This window comes from Pithys albifrons, chromosome 24, assembly GCF_047495875.1.
Source record: "Pithys albifrons albifrons isolate INPA30051 chromosome 24, PitAlb_v1, whole genome shotgun sequence".
NCBI lineage: Eukaryota > Metazoa > Chordata > Aves > Passeriformes > Thamnophilidae > Pithys > Pithys albifrons.
The window spans coordinates 7,104,566-7,121,600 of record NC_092481.1 but is presented as its reverse complement, the minus strand read 5'-3'; the positions used below and the strand labels follow the sequence as shown (position 1 = coordinate 7,121,600).

At 54.4% G+C, this 17,035-nt stretch overlaps 1 protein-coding gene across 1 annotated transcript; it reads left to right on the top strand.

Annotated features, from left to right (window-relative positions):
• Positions 1–6,308: 6,308 nt before the first annotated feature.
• HEYL (hes related family bHLH transcription factor with YRPW motif like) lies at positions 6,309–15,999 on the top strand. Its single transcript, XM_071576644.1, has 5 exons — positions 6,309–6,660; positions 10,130–10,196; positions 10,614–10,697; positions 11,892–11,973; positions 13,408–15,999. The coding sequence occupies exons 1-5, from the start codon at positions 6,581–6,583 to the stop codon at positions 14,073–14,075; spliced, it is 981 nt and encodes a 326-aa protein (XP_071432745.1). The 5' UTR covers positions 6,309–6,580; the 3' UTR covers positions 14,076–15,999.
• Positions 16,000–17,035: the final 1,036 nt, after the last annotated feature.

Sequence of the window (17,035 nt, the reverse complement as noted above, 5' to 3'; positions counted from 1 at the left end):
CAGCCTCAAGAGCCAGTGAAGCTTTAGATTGGTATTATGGAAAATGTTTTCACTGAAAGGGTGGTCAGACACCAGCACAGGCTGCCCAGGACAGTGGTGGAATAGTCATCCCTGGAAGTGTTCAAAAAACCTGTGGATGTGGGTCTTGGGGCACGGTTCAGTGGAGAACACAGAGGTGCTGGGTTCATGGTTGGACTTGATTTTAAGGGTTTTTTTCCAACCTTAATGATTCTGTGGGAAGCACCAGCATGGAAAACACCAGTGTGGGGTGGGGAGACACACACTGAGAGGGGAGCAGAGGCAAAGCCAGGGGCTTGCAGTGCTGGAGGGAGTGGCAGCACTGTGGCTTCCCCCTAGGGCAGCCGATCCCTGCCCTGAACTCTGCATGATCCCTGACCCTGGGGCCTCTCTGGCAGAGGGCCGGTGGCTTTGGAAGTCCTTTGGATGTGCATTTCCCCTCCTCTGTGCTGGAAGGGGCAGGGAATGATCCCCACCCCTACTGAATGGGGACTGGAAGCCTCCTTCTCCCTGTTTCCCCACACATGTATGCTCCCTCATGGAGGCTGGCACGGGAGGACGGAGTGCACGCTCCTGAGAGCTCCAGGTTGGTAACAAACCTCTCTCCATCTTTCCCTGTGCTGGTTGACCCCTCTGAGGCACCCGCTCACCAGGGGATGCAGTGAGGGGCCACCAGGCTGCAGGGTCTCCATGTGCCAGGAGCCCAAGGCCATTACTGCTCCATTTCCTTTCCTCACTCTTTCCCTTCTGGGGCCAATCCAATTTGAGAAGAGTCCCCTGCTGCCTCCTGTCCCTGTCCCTTCCCTGTGCCATCTGTCCCCAGCACAGTGACAACCTCACTGGTGGCGTTTCTGCTAAAGATCCTTTCGTGCACCTCTTAGTTCTCTATTTTTAATCCATCTGTTTCCACGGACTCAGGGTGTCTTCCAAGCTGGTTGTTATCATCAGGAATACAGTTGGAATCCGTTTCACGTTGCTGCACAAGCCACATGCACATGGAGATCTTCACATGCCTCCACGTTCTCCGGCTGCTGTGCCAGACCCGCAGCTCCGTCACCCTCCCCGAGCCCGAGGGTGGGACCGGGCTGGGCTCAGCCCCTCGCACGAACATCGGGCCTCCCCCTGCCTGGGAAGGTGACATGCTGCAGCCAAGGCAGTCCACAGCAATTAGCCCTTTTGGAGCTCGATGTGAAACGCTGCAGAGGCTGTTTTGTGCGTGCCGATCGCTCTCCCTCCACTCCTTTGGGAGTGACATGAGCTGGACACGCCAAACCGCTGGTCATGTCAGAGCAAAACTTGGTGCCTCGTGTCACTTCCATGAGGCTGGGAGGGCTCGGGGGCGATGTCTGTGAATGCTAAAGGCACTTGTGCACCCAAGCAGCGAAGGCACATGCTGTCATTGCCTCTGCAGTGCCATCTGGCCAGCAGCAACACAGCTAGAACCAGGGCTGTGCGCAGAAGAACATTTTACAACAGAAAGCAATTAACTGAATAAAGCCCTTTTTAAAATCCAGTAATTAAAAACAGTCCCTCCCCCTTGTTTTCCTTTTAAGCTGAAAGTTGCTGTTTACTCATTTGCTTTACAAAGTGTGCCTTGTTGTGGCTTCAGAAGAAATGAAAGTTTGAAGTGGTTAGAGAAGAAAGGCTTGGGGCTGGTGCGTTCCAGGCAGGGCGGAGGGGCAGGGGCTCTCCAGCCTGGCTTGTTTGTATTTGTTCTTGTCTACTCACAGGATCGCTAAACACACATTTAACAAGTGGTGAAACTGTCTACCAGCCTGATCTCTCCCAGGGTTCATGAGAAGAGGCCTGGCACATTAGCATTGCTGGGGGAAGGGGAGGGGGAGAACAGGCCTTTTGAAGGGTTGGTGTTTTGGGGCAGAGTGAGGGAAGGGCTCCTTGTGAAGGCCAAGTCCCAAACAAAGGCATTGTGTTCCCCGGAGCCCTGGGGACTGGCCCCGGGGGAAGGCCAGGACCTCGCTTCCCCAGCCATGGGTTTTCCCATCCCAGCTCTTGTTGCTTAGCACGGGTGCAGCCTCAAGGCCATCCAAGTCCTTCCAGCAGCCAGAGATGGGAGCAGGGCTGCCACCTCCAGGGACTGCTCATCCTGTCCATGAGACAGTGAGAGCCAAGGGCACCAGGGCTGCAGCACTCATGGGCACTGTCCTGTATTGCAGCAGCTCACCCTGACTGCATCCCCCTCTCTGCATCCAGAGAGGAGCAGACCAGCATCCAACAACAGTAAGTCTCCAGGTCCTCTCTGTGTAGCCACAGGGGAGCCCTGACCTCAGTTTGGGCTCCTGGATGAGCCTGTAATCCCGTCTGTCGGCAGGGGTGGTGCAATATTAATTACCACTCATCGTGGCTTCTCTGTGAAGTGAGTGCCCAGTGCCACAGCATCAGTATGGGTGGAGAAAATGAGGCAAGGGTAGTCGAGACTAAACCACTGGTGGTGTCTGATGCAAAACCATCAGGATCCACTGGTGTTTCCAGAGCAGGAAGGTGATCCTCCAGCCCCACTGACCTGGGCACACAGTGACAGAGCTGCCTTACACTCAGCATCCACTCCATGGGACCCAGCCTTGTCCCGGGCACGGGTTCAGGGGGACAAGCACCATGTCTTGCAGAGACAGCAGCAGCTCTGAGGTATCCCAGCCATGAGCTTGGCAGGTGCAGCCTCGTGGTGCCCCATCCCATGGGATTTGCAGGGCTGAGCCGCGTTCCTGGCCGCAGACCTGCCGTGGGGCAATAGGTGTGAGGACACAGCCAGCCCTGCCAGGGCAGAGAGGGCAGCGCCGAGTTTCAGTCGGGCCCCGAGCGCATCCAGGACCTGCCCTGGCCCTGCCTGGGAAGGGTGAGGCCATGGCTTTGTGGGAAAATGTTGCTTTTCCCTCCCCTGGCCTGCCCGTAGCAGTCGGCTGGGCCGGCTCTGCATTGCGTGGGCCGGGGAAATGGAGGGAGTTTGCAATTGTGGTGCCTCTGGCTTGGAGTGGAGCCACAGCAAACAATCCTCTCCTGGCTGTGCTCCAGATCTGACAAAACACTGAGGTGAGATCCTATTCATACCTACACGCTTTCATCCCAAATCACCTCTCAAAAGCCCTCCTGGCTCTCCTGTGTGTGGTGACTCCCTCTGCTCAGCCACAGAACCAGGCAGGCTGTGCACAGCACCGCAGCCAGGAATTCCACCCAGCATCCCTGCGAGGCCTCTGCTCTGGGAATCACAGCTGTGGGGCTGGCAGCCGCAGTGGGACCTGAGGTTAGGAGATGATGTTGACTGAAGATGTGTGGACAGGGCATTCCAGGCATGCACGGGGTTAAATAAGAGGTGTCAGTTCACGGGGAGGTAACAGATAAGTCCTGCTCCTTGCTGCCTCTGGCTTTCCAGAAGCCTTGCCCTCCCTCCCACATTCCAGCTGCTGCAGCTTTTCACAGCTGGCCACTCTCCTGGGACATTTCCCAGAGCTGAGAAGGAGGGAGGGGAGGGAGCAGTGTGGTCACAGCATGAGGGGGTGGTTGATGGCTGGGCTGACCACCAGCCCTCCAGGGAAATTTAGGCTGGAGCCCTTCACCCCCAGGAGCTGGCTGGCAAAGGCAAACCTGGGCAATCCCAGGTTCCTGGCAGGGATCCACCCTCAGCCCTAGCCTGGAGAGTTTTTCCTGCTGCGGGGAAGGGACATCAATCTTTGCAGCTCACTTATTCCTTGGCCTCTGAAGCAGGGTAGCCAATTAGTGCTGGGTGTGATGGATGGCTTAGCCCCGTCCTCGTGACACCCATCCTCTGGAAACAGTTCCCACCGCGGGGAGGCACAGCCAGCCAGAGCAGGGGACAGCTCTCACCAGTCTCCTGAGTTCCAGAGGGTCTCACAGAGGTCCTGGGGACAGTTACAGGCACTACAGCAATGCTTGCTGTCCTTTCAGAGGGGAGACAGCCCTGAGCAGGAGCCAGGGCTGTTAATTCAGGGCTTGGGGAGAGATTTCCTCTGATAATTCCCTGGCTGAGCTGTGGCAACGCCTGTGGCTCTCCAGGGAAGAGCACATCAGCTGTGGGCAGGGATTGGCCACCCACTGTCTGTGGCTCTGCCCTTGGGGTCAGCGTGCCATGGGAATCGCCTGCACTGATGCCCACTGAGAGGCAAGCAGGGGCAGAATCCCCATTTCTGCAGCTCCACACCCCCATTTCTGCACCCCATACCCCCTTGCCCACAGTGGGGGAGGTCTGGCCATTCCCTCCCATGGGATGTGGGTGGTGCCTGTGGACACCCAGCTCACCTGGCACGCCCATTGAATCCCTCCCTGTCATCTCCATTGAACCTGCCTGTGAGGGGTCTCAGCACCTTCTCTGCTTCAGCTGGGGTGGTTCAGATGGCCCTGACAATCCCCTCGGGATTGCTGGGGATGATTATAAACTACTCTCCAGGAGCACAGGCTGGAAAATGGATCCGATTACAGGAGAAGTGGGTTTCGGGGCCCCTGCTCTGTTCATAATGAAGTGTAATCCTAGAAAAACATGTTGCCAATTACACTTCAATTGAACCCAGATAATGATGCTTAGACAAGGCCCAGAAAAGATCGAGTCTGGACAGTGAATTCCTTTCTAATGCAGAAGAAAAGTGTTCCTCCGTGGCAGGTCTGGGCTCTACTTGGTTCAGGCTCCCTGTGATATGAGCAAGAGCCTGAAATAACCAATCTCAGGATCCCATTTAAATGGTTTTATCAGTGGAAAGGGTATTAATCTCTCAAAACCACATGTTTATGGGAAGTTTGGTTTGGAGATGTATGTGTTTCTAGCTGAAATCACTTTGGAAAGGGAGGAGGAGTGGGTCTCAAAATTGCTAAAATAACACTGTTTTCATTCTTCTGGTTCAAAGTAACTTTTCATTTGGAAATGTAAGCTGATAACAGCTCGGCTTCTTGACCACTTTTCATAGTGAAAACAAAACATCAGAGTTAGAGAAACAAAGTGCTGTGACCTAAAGCAAATGTTGCATTCTCTTTTTCAGTTTACAAACACTTCTAAAATGTCAGTTTTCCACTCCGGTGCAGGGCGGCTGGTTCAGGTCCCTGTTGTTTCACTTCAGGAGGGAGGATGGTGTGGCTGGGTCTCAAAAACTGGCCAGGGGGGCCGAGCCCTGCTCTGCTCCTTGTGCTGGGCTGGGGCAGGCGTGGGTGAAGGGCAGGCAGGAGCCGGGATTGGGCTTTTCCGGAGCTGCTGGAGCGGTGCTGGGGAATCGCAGACACCACGGGGCTGGCGGTGCGGCGTGGGTGAGCTGGCAGAGATGGCTGAGGCAGATAGGGAGCACCCGAGGAGGCCACGGGAGACGGGTGGAGGGATGGGTGGCTGGCCCGGCTGTTATCGCCGCCACGGGCTTTGCAAAAGGCTTTGGGAAACCCACGTGTTGCCAGATCTCAGCCCTGATTACTTTTTTTCAAAATAAAAGGCATTATTTTAGTACTGGGAACCTCCACCTCAGTGCTCTCCCTCCTCCCCTCTCTCCCACATACACACGTTTTTGCTGCCTTGGGGATTTTAGCAGCGAAGGGCTCTGAAAAACAGACTCCCACCTTCCTTCCCGCAAGCGCCGGGAAAAGGAGATGCTCTCTAGATGCTGGGCTGTGGGTCAAAGTTTCCAGCATTATGGAATGAGACAAGAAAACAACAATTCATCCCAGTGTCATAAACCCTAAAGCTGGGCTTTGGCCGGTTTATTTTACGGGGAGGCGTCAAATGGCCTGGCAGTGCCATCAGCTGGCACTTGAAGACGCTCCAAGGCTGTGGGAGCGTGGCAGGGGGCCGAGCTCCTGGCGGGACCACCGTGGCACCGTGCCGGGGTGCCGGCCCCATCCTGACGCCTCCGAGTGTGGTGCCACCGCTGCCACGCCGGCCCTCGGCCGTGGCCACTGATTAATCCCAGCCGAGGGCCCTTTGAGCGGCGTCCTCGAACAGCACCGTGCCCCGAATAAGCTGGTTTCCATCTGAATCATAAGCTCCAAAGTGCCTGCGCCGCGCGGCGCTGGGCAGACATGTGTGTGCGTGTGGGGCTGGATGTTGATTTTTCCCTGAAACAACTCAAGGCTTTATCAGTCCCATCTCTTTCCCACGGTTTTCTGTTGCCAGTGAGGTCACTGGTCCCTTTAAACTGGGGCTGAGGCCAATGTGCAGCGGGTGGAAGGGGGGCCGTGGGCAGGAGGGGGGGACATGAGACGGTTCACACAGACTGTTCCTTTTACAGGAAGACTTGGGATTTGGAGCAGCGAGCGGGAGGGGCGGGGGGGCCCTGGGAACCGGGAGCGCCGGCGCGGCCGCGTAATCCGTCACTCCCGGGAGATGGTGGCTCATTAACCCATTCCCCGGGAGGAGGGGACGTGCCGGGAGGGAGCCAGGGCAGGAGAGCCGGCGGTGGGAGAGGCAGAGCGGGCAGGGGAGGAGCTGTGCGGAGCCGGAGCAGCGGAGCCGGGGCAGGGACGGCACTGCCCCGAGCGCGGCGGGGAAAGACGGCGGCGGCCACCGGGGCCACGCGTGGGGCAGCCTCGCCGAGCCCACCGGCCTCTCCCCCCCGCCAGGATGAAGCGGCTGTGCGAGGAGAGCTCGTCCGACACGGAGTCTGACGGCACCATCGACGTGGGCCGGGAGGAGGAGTACAGGTGAGAGCAGGCTCCGTCCCACGGCACGGGAGGGCACCGGGCTCTGCCACCGCTGCACCGGGCACGGCACAGGAGGGCACCGGCTCCCCGGCACCTCGCTTAACCCCTCGGGGCCGGGCTGGTCCTGCGTGGGGCCGGTAGGATCACCCCAGTGTGCTGGCGGTGGGACTGACCCAAGTGGTGATGCAAATGTTACTATAGTTGTGTTACGAGCTGTTCGCATGCAAGAAAATGCCTATTAAACACAGTGCCATGGCCTTCCCCTAACAGGTGTGAGAAGGGCAGCAGGAGCCCGGTTGCTGGCAGGTCTCTGCACCCCGAGTTGGGGCAGCAAGGGCTGCCTGGTACCGCTGCAGTCCCTGCAATCCGAGGGCTCTCAGGGAATGTGGAAGAAACCGGAAGGTTTTGCATGAGAAACCAGGAGGTTTTGCATGAGAAACGCTTCTGCTCTGCTGATGCATTCGTAACGCACCAGCTGGGGCTGTGATGTGTTCGGGAGGGAGTCCCAGCAGGGCGAGTCTGTCCCCGCGCCCCTCGGCATCGCAGTTCTCGGGTTCCGTCCCATCGCTTCTGAGCGGTAGTTTCAGCTCGGGCTTTGCTGCTTGTGAGGGCACAGTGAGGACAGGACCAGTGTGTGGTTCTGCGGGAGATGTCCACAGGTTTTGCTGCATTCCCCTGGGCTGCAGCTCTGCTGGCAAAGGGCATCCCCTCGGGTTCCCAGGCTGTGTCAGCCCTTCGTGGACATGCCCGGGCTCCGAGGGCGCAGACGGTGCAAGGGATGAAGGAAAGTCTCTGTTATTTGTTCTCATCCAAATATCAACTGCTTTTGAGCTCTTGTTGCAGTAGCCGAGTGTGCCCCTCTCTCTGCATCCAGGGATTAATTCATTCCCTCCTGCTGCCTGATATCCTGAATGGTGGAGCCGCCTGCCTGGTGCCAAGCTCAGGTTCTCAGGGGACTAAATTCATGAGTCTGCTTCTGATACAGTCACAGCAGAGTCGGGCATATCCAACACGAAATGTCCTGCAGAAATTCCCTGACCCCTTATGCAGTTTCTAAGTGCATCAATATTTAATCTACTTTCCTGCTGCAGATGAAATATATCCCACCTCTTCACATCAGTGCAGCACACTGTCTGTAGTACCCCGAGGGATAAAATATTGGAATTGTCACAGTGTTTTATTTCAGTCAGCAGTAACGATGAACTTTAAATCTCTTTCTGGTGCCACTAATGTGTGTTTGTCTTCTCGAGCCAGTCGCAGAACGAGGCTGGCTGTGACCTGTTGGTATTTGTATATGTGTGTGTTGTTCCTCATGTCACGCAAATATATGGCCAAAAGAGCTGCTCCTGCCCTGATGAGGTTACACCCCAAATAATGCCATCCTGCATGGGATGCTGGTGGATCCAGAAAAATCAAACACTTCCAGGTGGGGAGTGTGGAGGAGTGATTAGAACAGAGGGAGGCAGTCAGGCTGCTTGGCTGGGGTTCCCAGACCATTACCCATCGGTTGAGTGGTTTGGGCAAACCAGTTTCCCTGTAGTGTGGAGATGAGTCATGCCGGGTGTGAGGCTTGGATCAGTGTGTGGAGCAAGTTTAGGCTCTGGGGTCACTGCAGAAGTGCAAGGTACTGCTTGGGGTACAGCCAAAGTTGTGCTGTAAATGATAAAATTAAGCAAAGAGCAGTGCAGAAATTTTCATCAGCAGAGAATGTACTTACACTGCCTTTTATGTGGCTCAAGTCTGTCAAACATGTTTCTAAAATACATTTTGCAGTAAGTTGTGTCTTGATATCCACATCTGGAACTGCAGCTCTCAAAGAGCAACATGCCCGGACTGCTCTGCAAAGAGAGTTTCAAAATTCACTGTTGCTCCTTGAGTGCCTACTCTGCATTCCTGCACTGCCAGGCGAGTTCAGTGCCTACCCCCTGCACGCAGAACACTCCACACAGAACACTCCAGTGTCCACACAGAGCCCGTTTTCACATCATATGTATGTGCACATCGTGTGTGTCTGTGTGTGCTGCTGATGCATGTTGGTACTTGTGGAGCCAGCCAGCACCTATGCCCACAGAAAGCCCACCCAGCAGACATTCAAATAGGGTGCCTGCATGGAGATGAGTGGAACAGGCAGTAGAAGAACTTGTTATTTTGTCTGATTGTGTAAAACCACTTCTGAAAGCACCTTGCTCAGGCCTAACAAAATGTATTTTTAATGGGCTGAGTTTGGTCTAGTTTTCAGCTTGCTGCAGACAGCACTGTCTGTGCAGGAACATCATTAATTGACTCTTGTTAAAAGGCTTCATCACACTGAGAAACATTTTGATTTGATGAGGTGAACCCAAGTGCCCCTTTCCAGGTCTGTGTGTGTGACGCGGGCTGTGGTCCCTCGGGCGCGCGGGGCTGCCTGGGGTGAGATGGGTGCGTGTTCACATCCCTGCACTGCACTTCGTAAGGCACAGGAACAGCCCTGAGCCGGTTCCACTTTCCAGAGGGAGAAACCCTGCGTGGGGGAGGCGGAGGGTGGCCCAGCTGGCCTCCCCACAAGCCAAGGGGTCTTGCTCCAGGGAGTTTCCCACACCTGGTTATCATTACTGAGACTTCACCTCTGTGGGGACCTAAGGGTTGAACTTTGCCTCCCCTTGCATGTCTTGTGCTGACCTTTGGTGTCTTTAGACTCACCAGGGCCTGCCAGGCACAGGACGGTTTGTGGGGCCCTTTTCCTTAGTCTGTGCCCTCCTTGTCCATCATCTCATGAGCAGAGCTGGTCCCTGCAGCCATCAGCCAGCAGGCAGGGTCCCGGCTCCATTGCTCCATCATCTTCTGCCAGGTGTTCCCCCCACCCAGGTCCGGGCCCTTCTCCGTCTGTTTCAGGAGTGTCTGTGCATCCAGAACATCACAGCCCACCCCAAAAATTGTGGTTTGGGAAGCAGCTCTCTGGGAAGCCCTTCACAAACCACATCAATGCTGCTGTTGGCCTCACCCTGAGGAACAGCCAGCCCTCCCTGGGTGGGAGCTCGGATCCTGCTCGTGCTATCACGGCTCGGAGATGCAAAGCCCTGCAGACAGGGCAGGCTCAGACACGAGAGCTGGGAGGTTCACACATGGAGGGAAAAAAGGCCACGACTCCAGACCTTGGGTGACTGCTTTTCTAGCCCTGTGGAGATGCTGGCACAGTCTAAGATTGAAGGAAAAGTGAGTGTAGAAGTGGATGGACAGTTTAGTGCAGAAGTCTGTCCTGGGCTGGCAGAAGACTCTTGGAGCGGAGAGAGTGGTATCTGAGTCTCTGTTTGGCTCCTCATTCCCAATTCCTGAGCTCTGTGTTGTGGGTAATAATGAGATGGGAACCACAGAAGACAATTTTTTTGGGGGGGTGTGGAAACTGCAGATGGCAAACGTGTGTAGAGCGTATGTGCAATGGAGGTTTCTCTCCAGCTAGTGCAAGAAATGACTCCCTCTTCTTCCTTTCCAGCCATGTTTCCAGGTCTGTGTCTCCCACTACGACATCTCAGATACAAGCCAGGAAGAAGAGGAGAGGGGTAAGTGTCATTTATGATGACCAGGGTTGTTGTGCTGTGTCCCCAGGGGTCAGGTTGGTCCTGGCTGTGTGCCAGGGGGGCTGTTGGCATGTCCTCCCTATGGTGACACAATGCAAAATCACTTTTACACCATTCCCTGCTCCATCTCCTGCAGAACTCTCCTCACAGCCAAGTTTTTCATAGAGGTTTGGCCTCAAATCTGGCAGAAAAAGGGTGGGGATAGGACTGGAGGAGAACAATTTCACCTGGGATTATCACACCAGTCAGTTAATGCTTCTTTGCTCGACTTTTGAACCCAAAACATTTACTTATATGGCCCTGTTCAAAGCGCCTCTCTCGACCTGGAGGTCTTTAGACCTGTGAGCTGTGGCCATAAATGACTGTGGTTTATTCTCTCCACTTGGAAATCTCCTGCAGATCATCGAGAAGCGGCGCCGTGACCGTATCAACAGCAGCCTCTCGGAGCTGCGGCGCCTGGTCCCCACCGCCTTCGAGAAGCAGGTGTGTGTGAGGGTGTGTGTGTGTGTGTGTGTGTGTGTGTGTGTGTGTGTGTGGGTGTGTGTGTGAGTGGGGGTGTGTGTGGGTGTGTGTGAGGGTGAGGGTGTGTGTGAGTGTGAGTGTGAGTGTGTGTGTGAGTGTGTGTGTGAGTGTGTGTGTGAGTGTGTGAGTGAGTGTGTGAGTGTGTGTGTGAGTGAGTGTGTGAGTGTGTGTGTGAGTGAGTGTGTGAGTGTGTGAGTGTGAGTGTGTGTGAGTGTGAGTGTGTGTGAGAGTGTGTGTGAGTGTGAGTGTGTGTGAGAGTGTGTGTGAGTGTGTGTGTGTGAGTGTGTGAGTGTGTGTGTGAGTGTGTGTGGGGGTGTGTGTGTGTGAGTGTGTGTGTGGGGGTGTGTGGGTGAGTGTGTGTGTGTGGGTGTGTGGGTGAGTGTGTGTGGGGGTGTGTGTGTGGGTGTGTGGGTGTGAGAGTGTGAGTGTGTGTGTATGTGTGAGAGTGAGTGTGTGTGAGTGTGAGTGTGAGTGAGTGTGTGAGTGTGAGTGTGAGTGTGAGTGTGTGTATGTGTGTGAGTGAGTGTGAGTGTGTGTATGAGTGTGAGTGTGTGTGTGAGTGTGAGTGTGTGTATGTGTGTGAGTGAGTGTGTGAGTGTGAGTGTGAGTGAGAGTGTGTGTGAGTGTGTGTGTGAGTGTGAGTGTGTGGGTGTGTGTGAGTGTGTGTGTGAGTGTGTGTGTGAGTGTGAGTGTGTGTGAGTGTGTGGGTGTGTGTGGGTGTGCCCCCCGATCTCCTCCCTGCAGACTCCCTTCAGCAGGGTTTGGGGTAGAACCCTCACAATGACAAAGTCATATGTCTTTCTTACCATCATCACTTCAGGGAGTGAGTAGGTGGTGGAACTGGGTGGTAAAACGATATTAACAAATATTCAGCGGCCCTGGGGAGGATAAATTCAATCTAGAAAGTGTTTTGCAAATATGAAGAAGCACAGAAATAGGGATTTTCAATCTGCACTGGAGTATCTTGGGAAGGAGCTCTTTTTCTCTACTCACTTGATGTGAAAAACAGAGTCTGGATGGATGCCCTGCACCAATATGAGCACTCCTGGGCTTCAGGTTTTGAGGAGCAGATCATTGGTCAAACAGTGGCTCCTGAGAGGAACAAAGTCCTAGGACATAAAATGATGGATTTTTCTTTCTGCTCACACCATTCAGGGGTCTTCCAAGCTGGAGAAGGCAGAAATTCTACAAATGACAGTGGATCACTTAAAAATGCTTCATGCCACTGGAGGAACAGGTAAGAACTGCTTTTCAAAGCATATAGGTGAGGTGAAGGTGGAAACCTGGAAGGAAAATTCCCCATCACTTACAGCAGCAAGCTGACACCAGCCAGATCAAAATGAAGGCTGCCCTGCCTGCTTCCCAAGGGAAATACCTTCTCAGGGAGGACAGGTGGACATTTTTCTGCTTTATTTTACATATGGGTCAGTATCCCATGCATCCCTTTGGGAGACTGGGCTATGTGGGACAGTGAGCCCCCAGACCCACAGGGACAGCATTGGTGGTGTTGTTGTACCCCCCATTAAAAAGTTGTTCAGCCAGAGATGTGCTTAGTCCTGCTCAGAAATGGAGCCTGTTTCCAGGAGAATGATATTAAACTCTTTACCTCCTCCCTGGGACATATTTCCTGCAGAGGCTGAATTCTGCATGAGGACTCTGCAAATAAACAAGGCTTTTTTCCCTTTCTGTTCTTTTTCTTTGTGTGTCTCTTGGTTGTTATAAGAAGAGAGAGGGAGCCCTGTGCAAAATTCAACAAAGGTCTTATTTGTACTGAGACTTCAGTACAGACCCTCTGTCCTGTTCCAGTTAACAGGATGGAGATCACAGCTCCAGTAAAGAAGCCTCTGGCTTGCTTACCACCCAGTTTTGGCTTGCTGGGGACACTGCTGGCATCCAGGCTTTGGTTCAGAGCTGTAACTTGGTCTGGAACATTTGTTTAGATATTCAGTTTGACTGCACTACAACAAAGGGCTGTATTGTCATGAGAAACCCTGTCAAGCAGAGTGGTCCAGCACTTCACTGTGCTGTGACATTTCTCTGCTTTATTGCTTATCGTCTCATGAAACTGCAAGTTGGGAGGAGAAGCCTAAAAATCAGCCATCAGCTGTGGATTTCTGTGGTTTTGAGCTTTCTCAGCCCAGCTGTTTTGGTTTTGCCACTGCCCTGTGTCCTTCAGCCAGACACTGGTTTGAAGGAAGTCTAAAGTTTGGCAGCCAGGCAGAGGAAAGCGGTGCTATGCTGTGTGTTGAGGGGACACAGTGTTCTGAAAAACAGCTGTTCTGCAAGACCAGGGATGGCCCATTTGCAAAGAAGGACCCAGTACCCATCTAGCCCACAGTCATGTCTCCAGCAGTGATAACCGATAGGACCCAGTAGGAAAAAATTCTTCCTTCCTGAGCTCAGTTAATGAGACCTCTTACTCGTCTCACATGCTGGAGAGAGGTTTCATGACCCTGGCGGGTTTATCCCTGTGAGATAACCACAGATGCTATTCTCATGCACACAAATGTCCAGTCCCTTGGGACACCCACTTGGCTGCCTGCTTCAGGAATATCACACGGCAGCAAAGTGCCTCAAGTGAAATACACAGTGCATTAGAGAGGGTAGTGAAATCCAAGCGCATTCCTGAGCTCTGCACGGGCTCACTGTCATCCGTGTCCTCTCCCTGCAGGCTTCTTGGATGCCCGAGCTCTGGCTGTGGATTACAGAAGTATCGGCTTCCGTGAATGTCTCACTGAAGTTGTCAGGTACTTGGGCATCCTCGAGGGCCAGAACGCCACCGACCCCATCCGGCTGCGACTCCTCTCCCACCTGAATAATTACGTGGCAGAAATGGAGCCTTCGCCTGTGGCCACATCCCTGCTGCCCATCCAGACATGGCCATGGTCCTTCCTCCACAGTGCCACCGGCCCCGTGCAGGTCCCCAGGAGGGAGGCTGCTCCCGCTCCGCTTGTGTTGACTGCATCTTCCCTGCCTTACCCAAGCCCTGCTGTGAGGCCAGCCCCGCTTCGCCGTGTCCCTGGGGACATGCTGCCATCCCGCCGAAGCTTCCTGGCCAGCAGGATGGGCTCTTCCAGCCGGAGGGCCCGCGGCGGGGGCTCGTCCACAGCTGTAGCAGCCGTGCCCAGGATGCCATCGCCAGCGGGTGCATTGAGAGAGGGCTCGTCCAAGGGCAGCCCAATCGCAACATTCCTCTTCTCCCCAGCCTCTGCCGGCATCCCCGTTCCACCGGCTTACACAGCACCTCCTGTCCTGGGTGCTGCTGTGCAGGGACCAGGGATCAGGGTTGGGACATCCAGGATCTGCCGCTCCTGGGCCACTGAAATCGGGGCTTTCTGACCCTCCCTTCTCCTTCAGAGGTAGGAATTCTTCAGCACTCATTGCCCACAGGCCTAAGAACAAACTCGGCTGAAAAGGCATCTTTCCTGCTTTGCAGAAGCCAAGGATCCACAGAGAAAATTCTCTTTGCTCTTCCCTCCCTCCTCGCACCGCCCTCCTCGCCTCCCCATCACACGTCCTCTCCCTCCTGATGCCTGCAGATGTAAATCACATCCAATTCGATGCACTTGTCTGCACGCGGCTGTACCCAGAGCCTTCCGGCTACGAGGGAGGGGGCACACACAGATCCCAAGCCCATTCCTCCTCCAGCAAACCCCTCTGCAGAGCCCAGCATTGCTCTCCTTTGGAAAACAGCCAGCCATGAAATACTGTCTTATTTCCCTGGGGACTCGGAGCTGCCAGATAGACTTGTTCATGCTGATTCCCTGCAATGTGTCCCCCAGCTGCAGCACCTAATTCTGGTGTGGTGGGACAGACAGAGCTGACCCCCTGCCCAGCAATGCTGGCACCCACAGGGCAGGACAGAGCCCCCCCAGCTCCCGAAGTGAACTGGCTGCCTGCTAATCCCTGTGCTTTCCTCAGCGCATTACCAGCTTTTCCCACTTATGTGCCCTTAAGGTGGAGTGAGGCAACAGCTTAACAGAGCTCATTCCCACAGCCCAGCTGAAAATCCCGCAGTGTCTGGAGGGCCTGTGCTGGGTCCCTGCACAAACTGTGCCGCAGCAGCTGGCCAGGCTGCCCGGGTGCAGTCCATGCTCCTCACCGAGGTGTGAAGAGGCGAGACAGAGGATTTCAAAGGGACGTCTGTCGTGGAGGGGAAGGCCAAAGTGAGAAGAAAATGCCTTTCCCGCTGGCAGTCTCCCTGCTGGAGCCATGTCTCCTCCACCCCCTGCTGAAACCATGACTGCAAAGCAGGGGAATGGGTCAGAGCAGCTTGCAATTGAAGTGCCTCCCTTGTTCTCCCTTAGCCTGGCATCCTTCACCCTCACCTCCCACAATGACTGTTTTCTTTCTCCAGCACCATGTTTGGGTCTCATTGCTCATCCCTCTTCCTGGGCCGGGACCAAAACCCACTGAGGTGTCACTGCAGACCTTGGCAAGCTCTGGGTCTGCACTTGTCCTGAGTCTGAGCTTTTTCTGCCTTACCCTGTGTGCCCCTAGATAACTGATGCAGCAGATACGCCTCTGCTCCTCCGGCTGTCCTCCCCTCCTCTCATCTTTGGGCACAAAGAACACAAACTTGAAGCTTTCCAGCCACCTTGCTCTTGTGCCACATCTCATGGAGGCGGGGCAGGGTCTCCCAGTGCTCCCCCTCGCCTGAACGGCCCCCACTCCCTGCATTTGTGCCTTGACTTGCTGGGATGCACATGCAGAATAGCCTGGACCCGGTTGCATGCCCACCCCTCGCCCACCTCTGCAGCACTGTGACACCGAAGGAGAAAAATGTGGAAAGGTCAGTGCAAAGAAAGGTAAAAAAGAGGGAGAAGATCTCTCTTGAATGGGAGAGGCTCTTCCCATGCCTCAGGTCAAACACACAGCCGGTTGGGCTGTGTGGATGAGCTGGTGTTTTCCTTCCTACAGATTGTATCTGCCATGTGCATGTCAATGTATGTATCTGCTATTGTTTTGAAAGTGAGTCCCTCCCAGTTGTTTTGATGAAAGTCATCGCACTTAACACACACAAATGCCTCTGCTACTTCTCCTCACCCTTTCCTGAAGTGCCAGAATCAGCCAGGAACAACATATTTCCTTTTAATAAGTCAGAGGAGAGGGGTCCTTGCAGCCCCCGACTGTTCCTGTGGCTGGCTGGCACGTTAGAGCTCACGGCAAGTAGCCCGGCCTCACTTTACACTGTGCAGCCTCTTAGATTCACAAGCTGTGACATCAGCAAAGGTGTCAAATAAAGTCTTTCAAACCCCTGTCCTGGCTGTGAAATGTAGTGTTGATGTGAATCTGTTCTGCTCATCCAGCCTGCTTGAATCATGGAATGGTTTGGGATGTAAGGGATCTATAAAGGTCATCGATGACTACTTTTGTGGCAGGTGAGCTTTTGTGCCTGAAAAGCTTCAAAAAAGGTAAGAGGTGAAATCCCCCCTGGTTGTTTTATAGCTCTTGGTGACTCTGGTTCCAAGACGTTTTACTTCACAAACCACTGTGTGACTCAAAATCAGCAGGGAAGTCGGCAAGGCTTGCCCTGAGATTGGCAATAACCCGTCACTTGAGAACAAATCATTTCATTTAGCTCCAAGGGGCTGCAAAAATGTCAGGGAACAGATGGCGTCCAGCACATCCTTGCAGCCAGACGCCGAGGGCTTGCCTTGGTCTCCTGACCCTTTGCAGTCAGGACCAGAATAACCCCTGTGGCATCTCACTGTCGGGAAATGGTTTGGACTAGACAAAGAGCCACAGCTGAGAGCTTGTCTCTGTTTTGAGGAAAGGACCAGTGAAAATGATCCTTCTCGTCAAAGATGCTGGGAGAATTTTCTGGGGAATGGTGGGAATTCAACTTCCTTTCCCATAACTCCTTCTCACTCCAAAATGCCTTTCAAAACTGCCCATAAATCCCTTCCTTAAGTGCTGTGTGGGGAATTGCTGGAAGGGAGCAACTGCAGCTGTGATGGAGTAATGCAGCGTCCGCCTGGGAGAAGGAGCAACTTCAAGAGCAATAATGGGGCTATTGATGATGGGTCGTCCCGCTGGAGCCTGGGCTGCCCTGACCCGGCGGTGGGAGCTCAGTGTCTCTGGTGTGGCCTCGGCCAGAGACAGGAACCCAATTACCCTCCGTGGGAGGCAGGAATACAAACCAGCCCCGCGGGCTACAGTGGTAAAACAAAACAGAGACAGTGGAAAAAAACACTTCCTGATCTCTGCGGATCAAACGGGAGCCGGAACGGGTGGGAGGGCATCGGTTCAGGCCTGTGGGGTTTTCTCCCCACAGCAACATGGTGATTAGAGCAGGA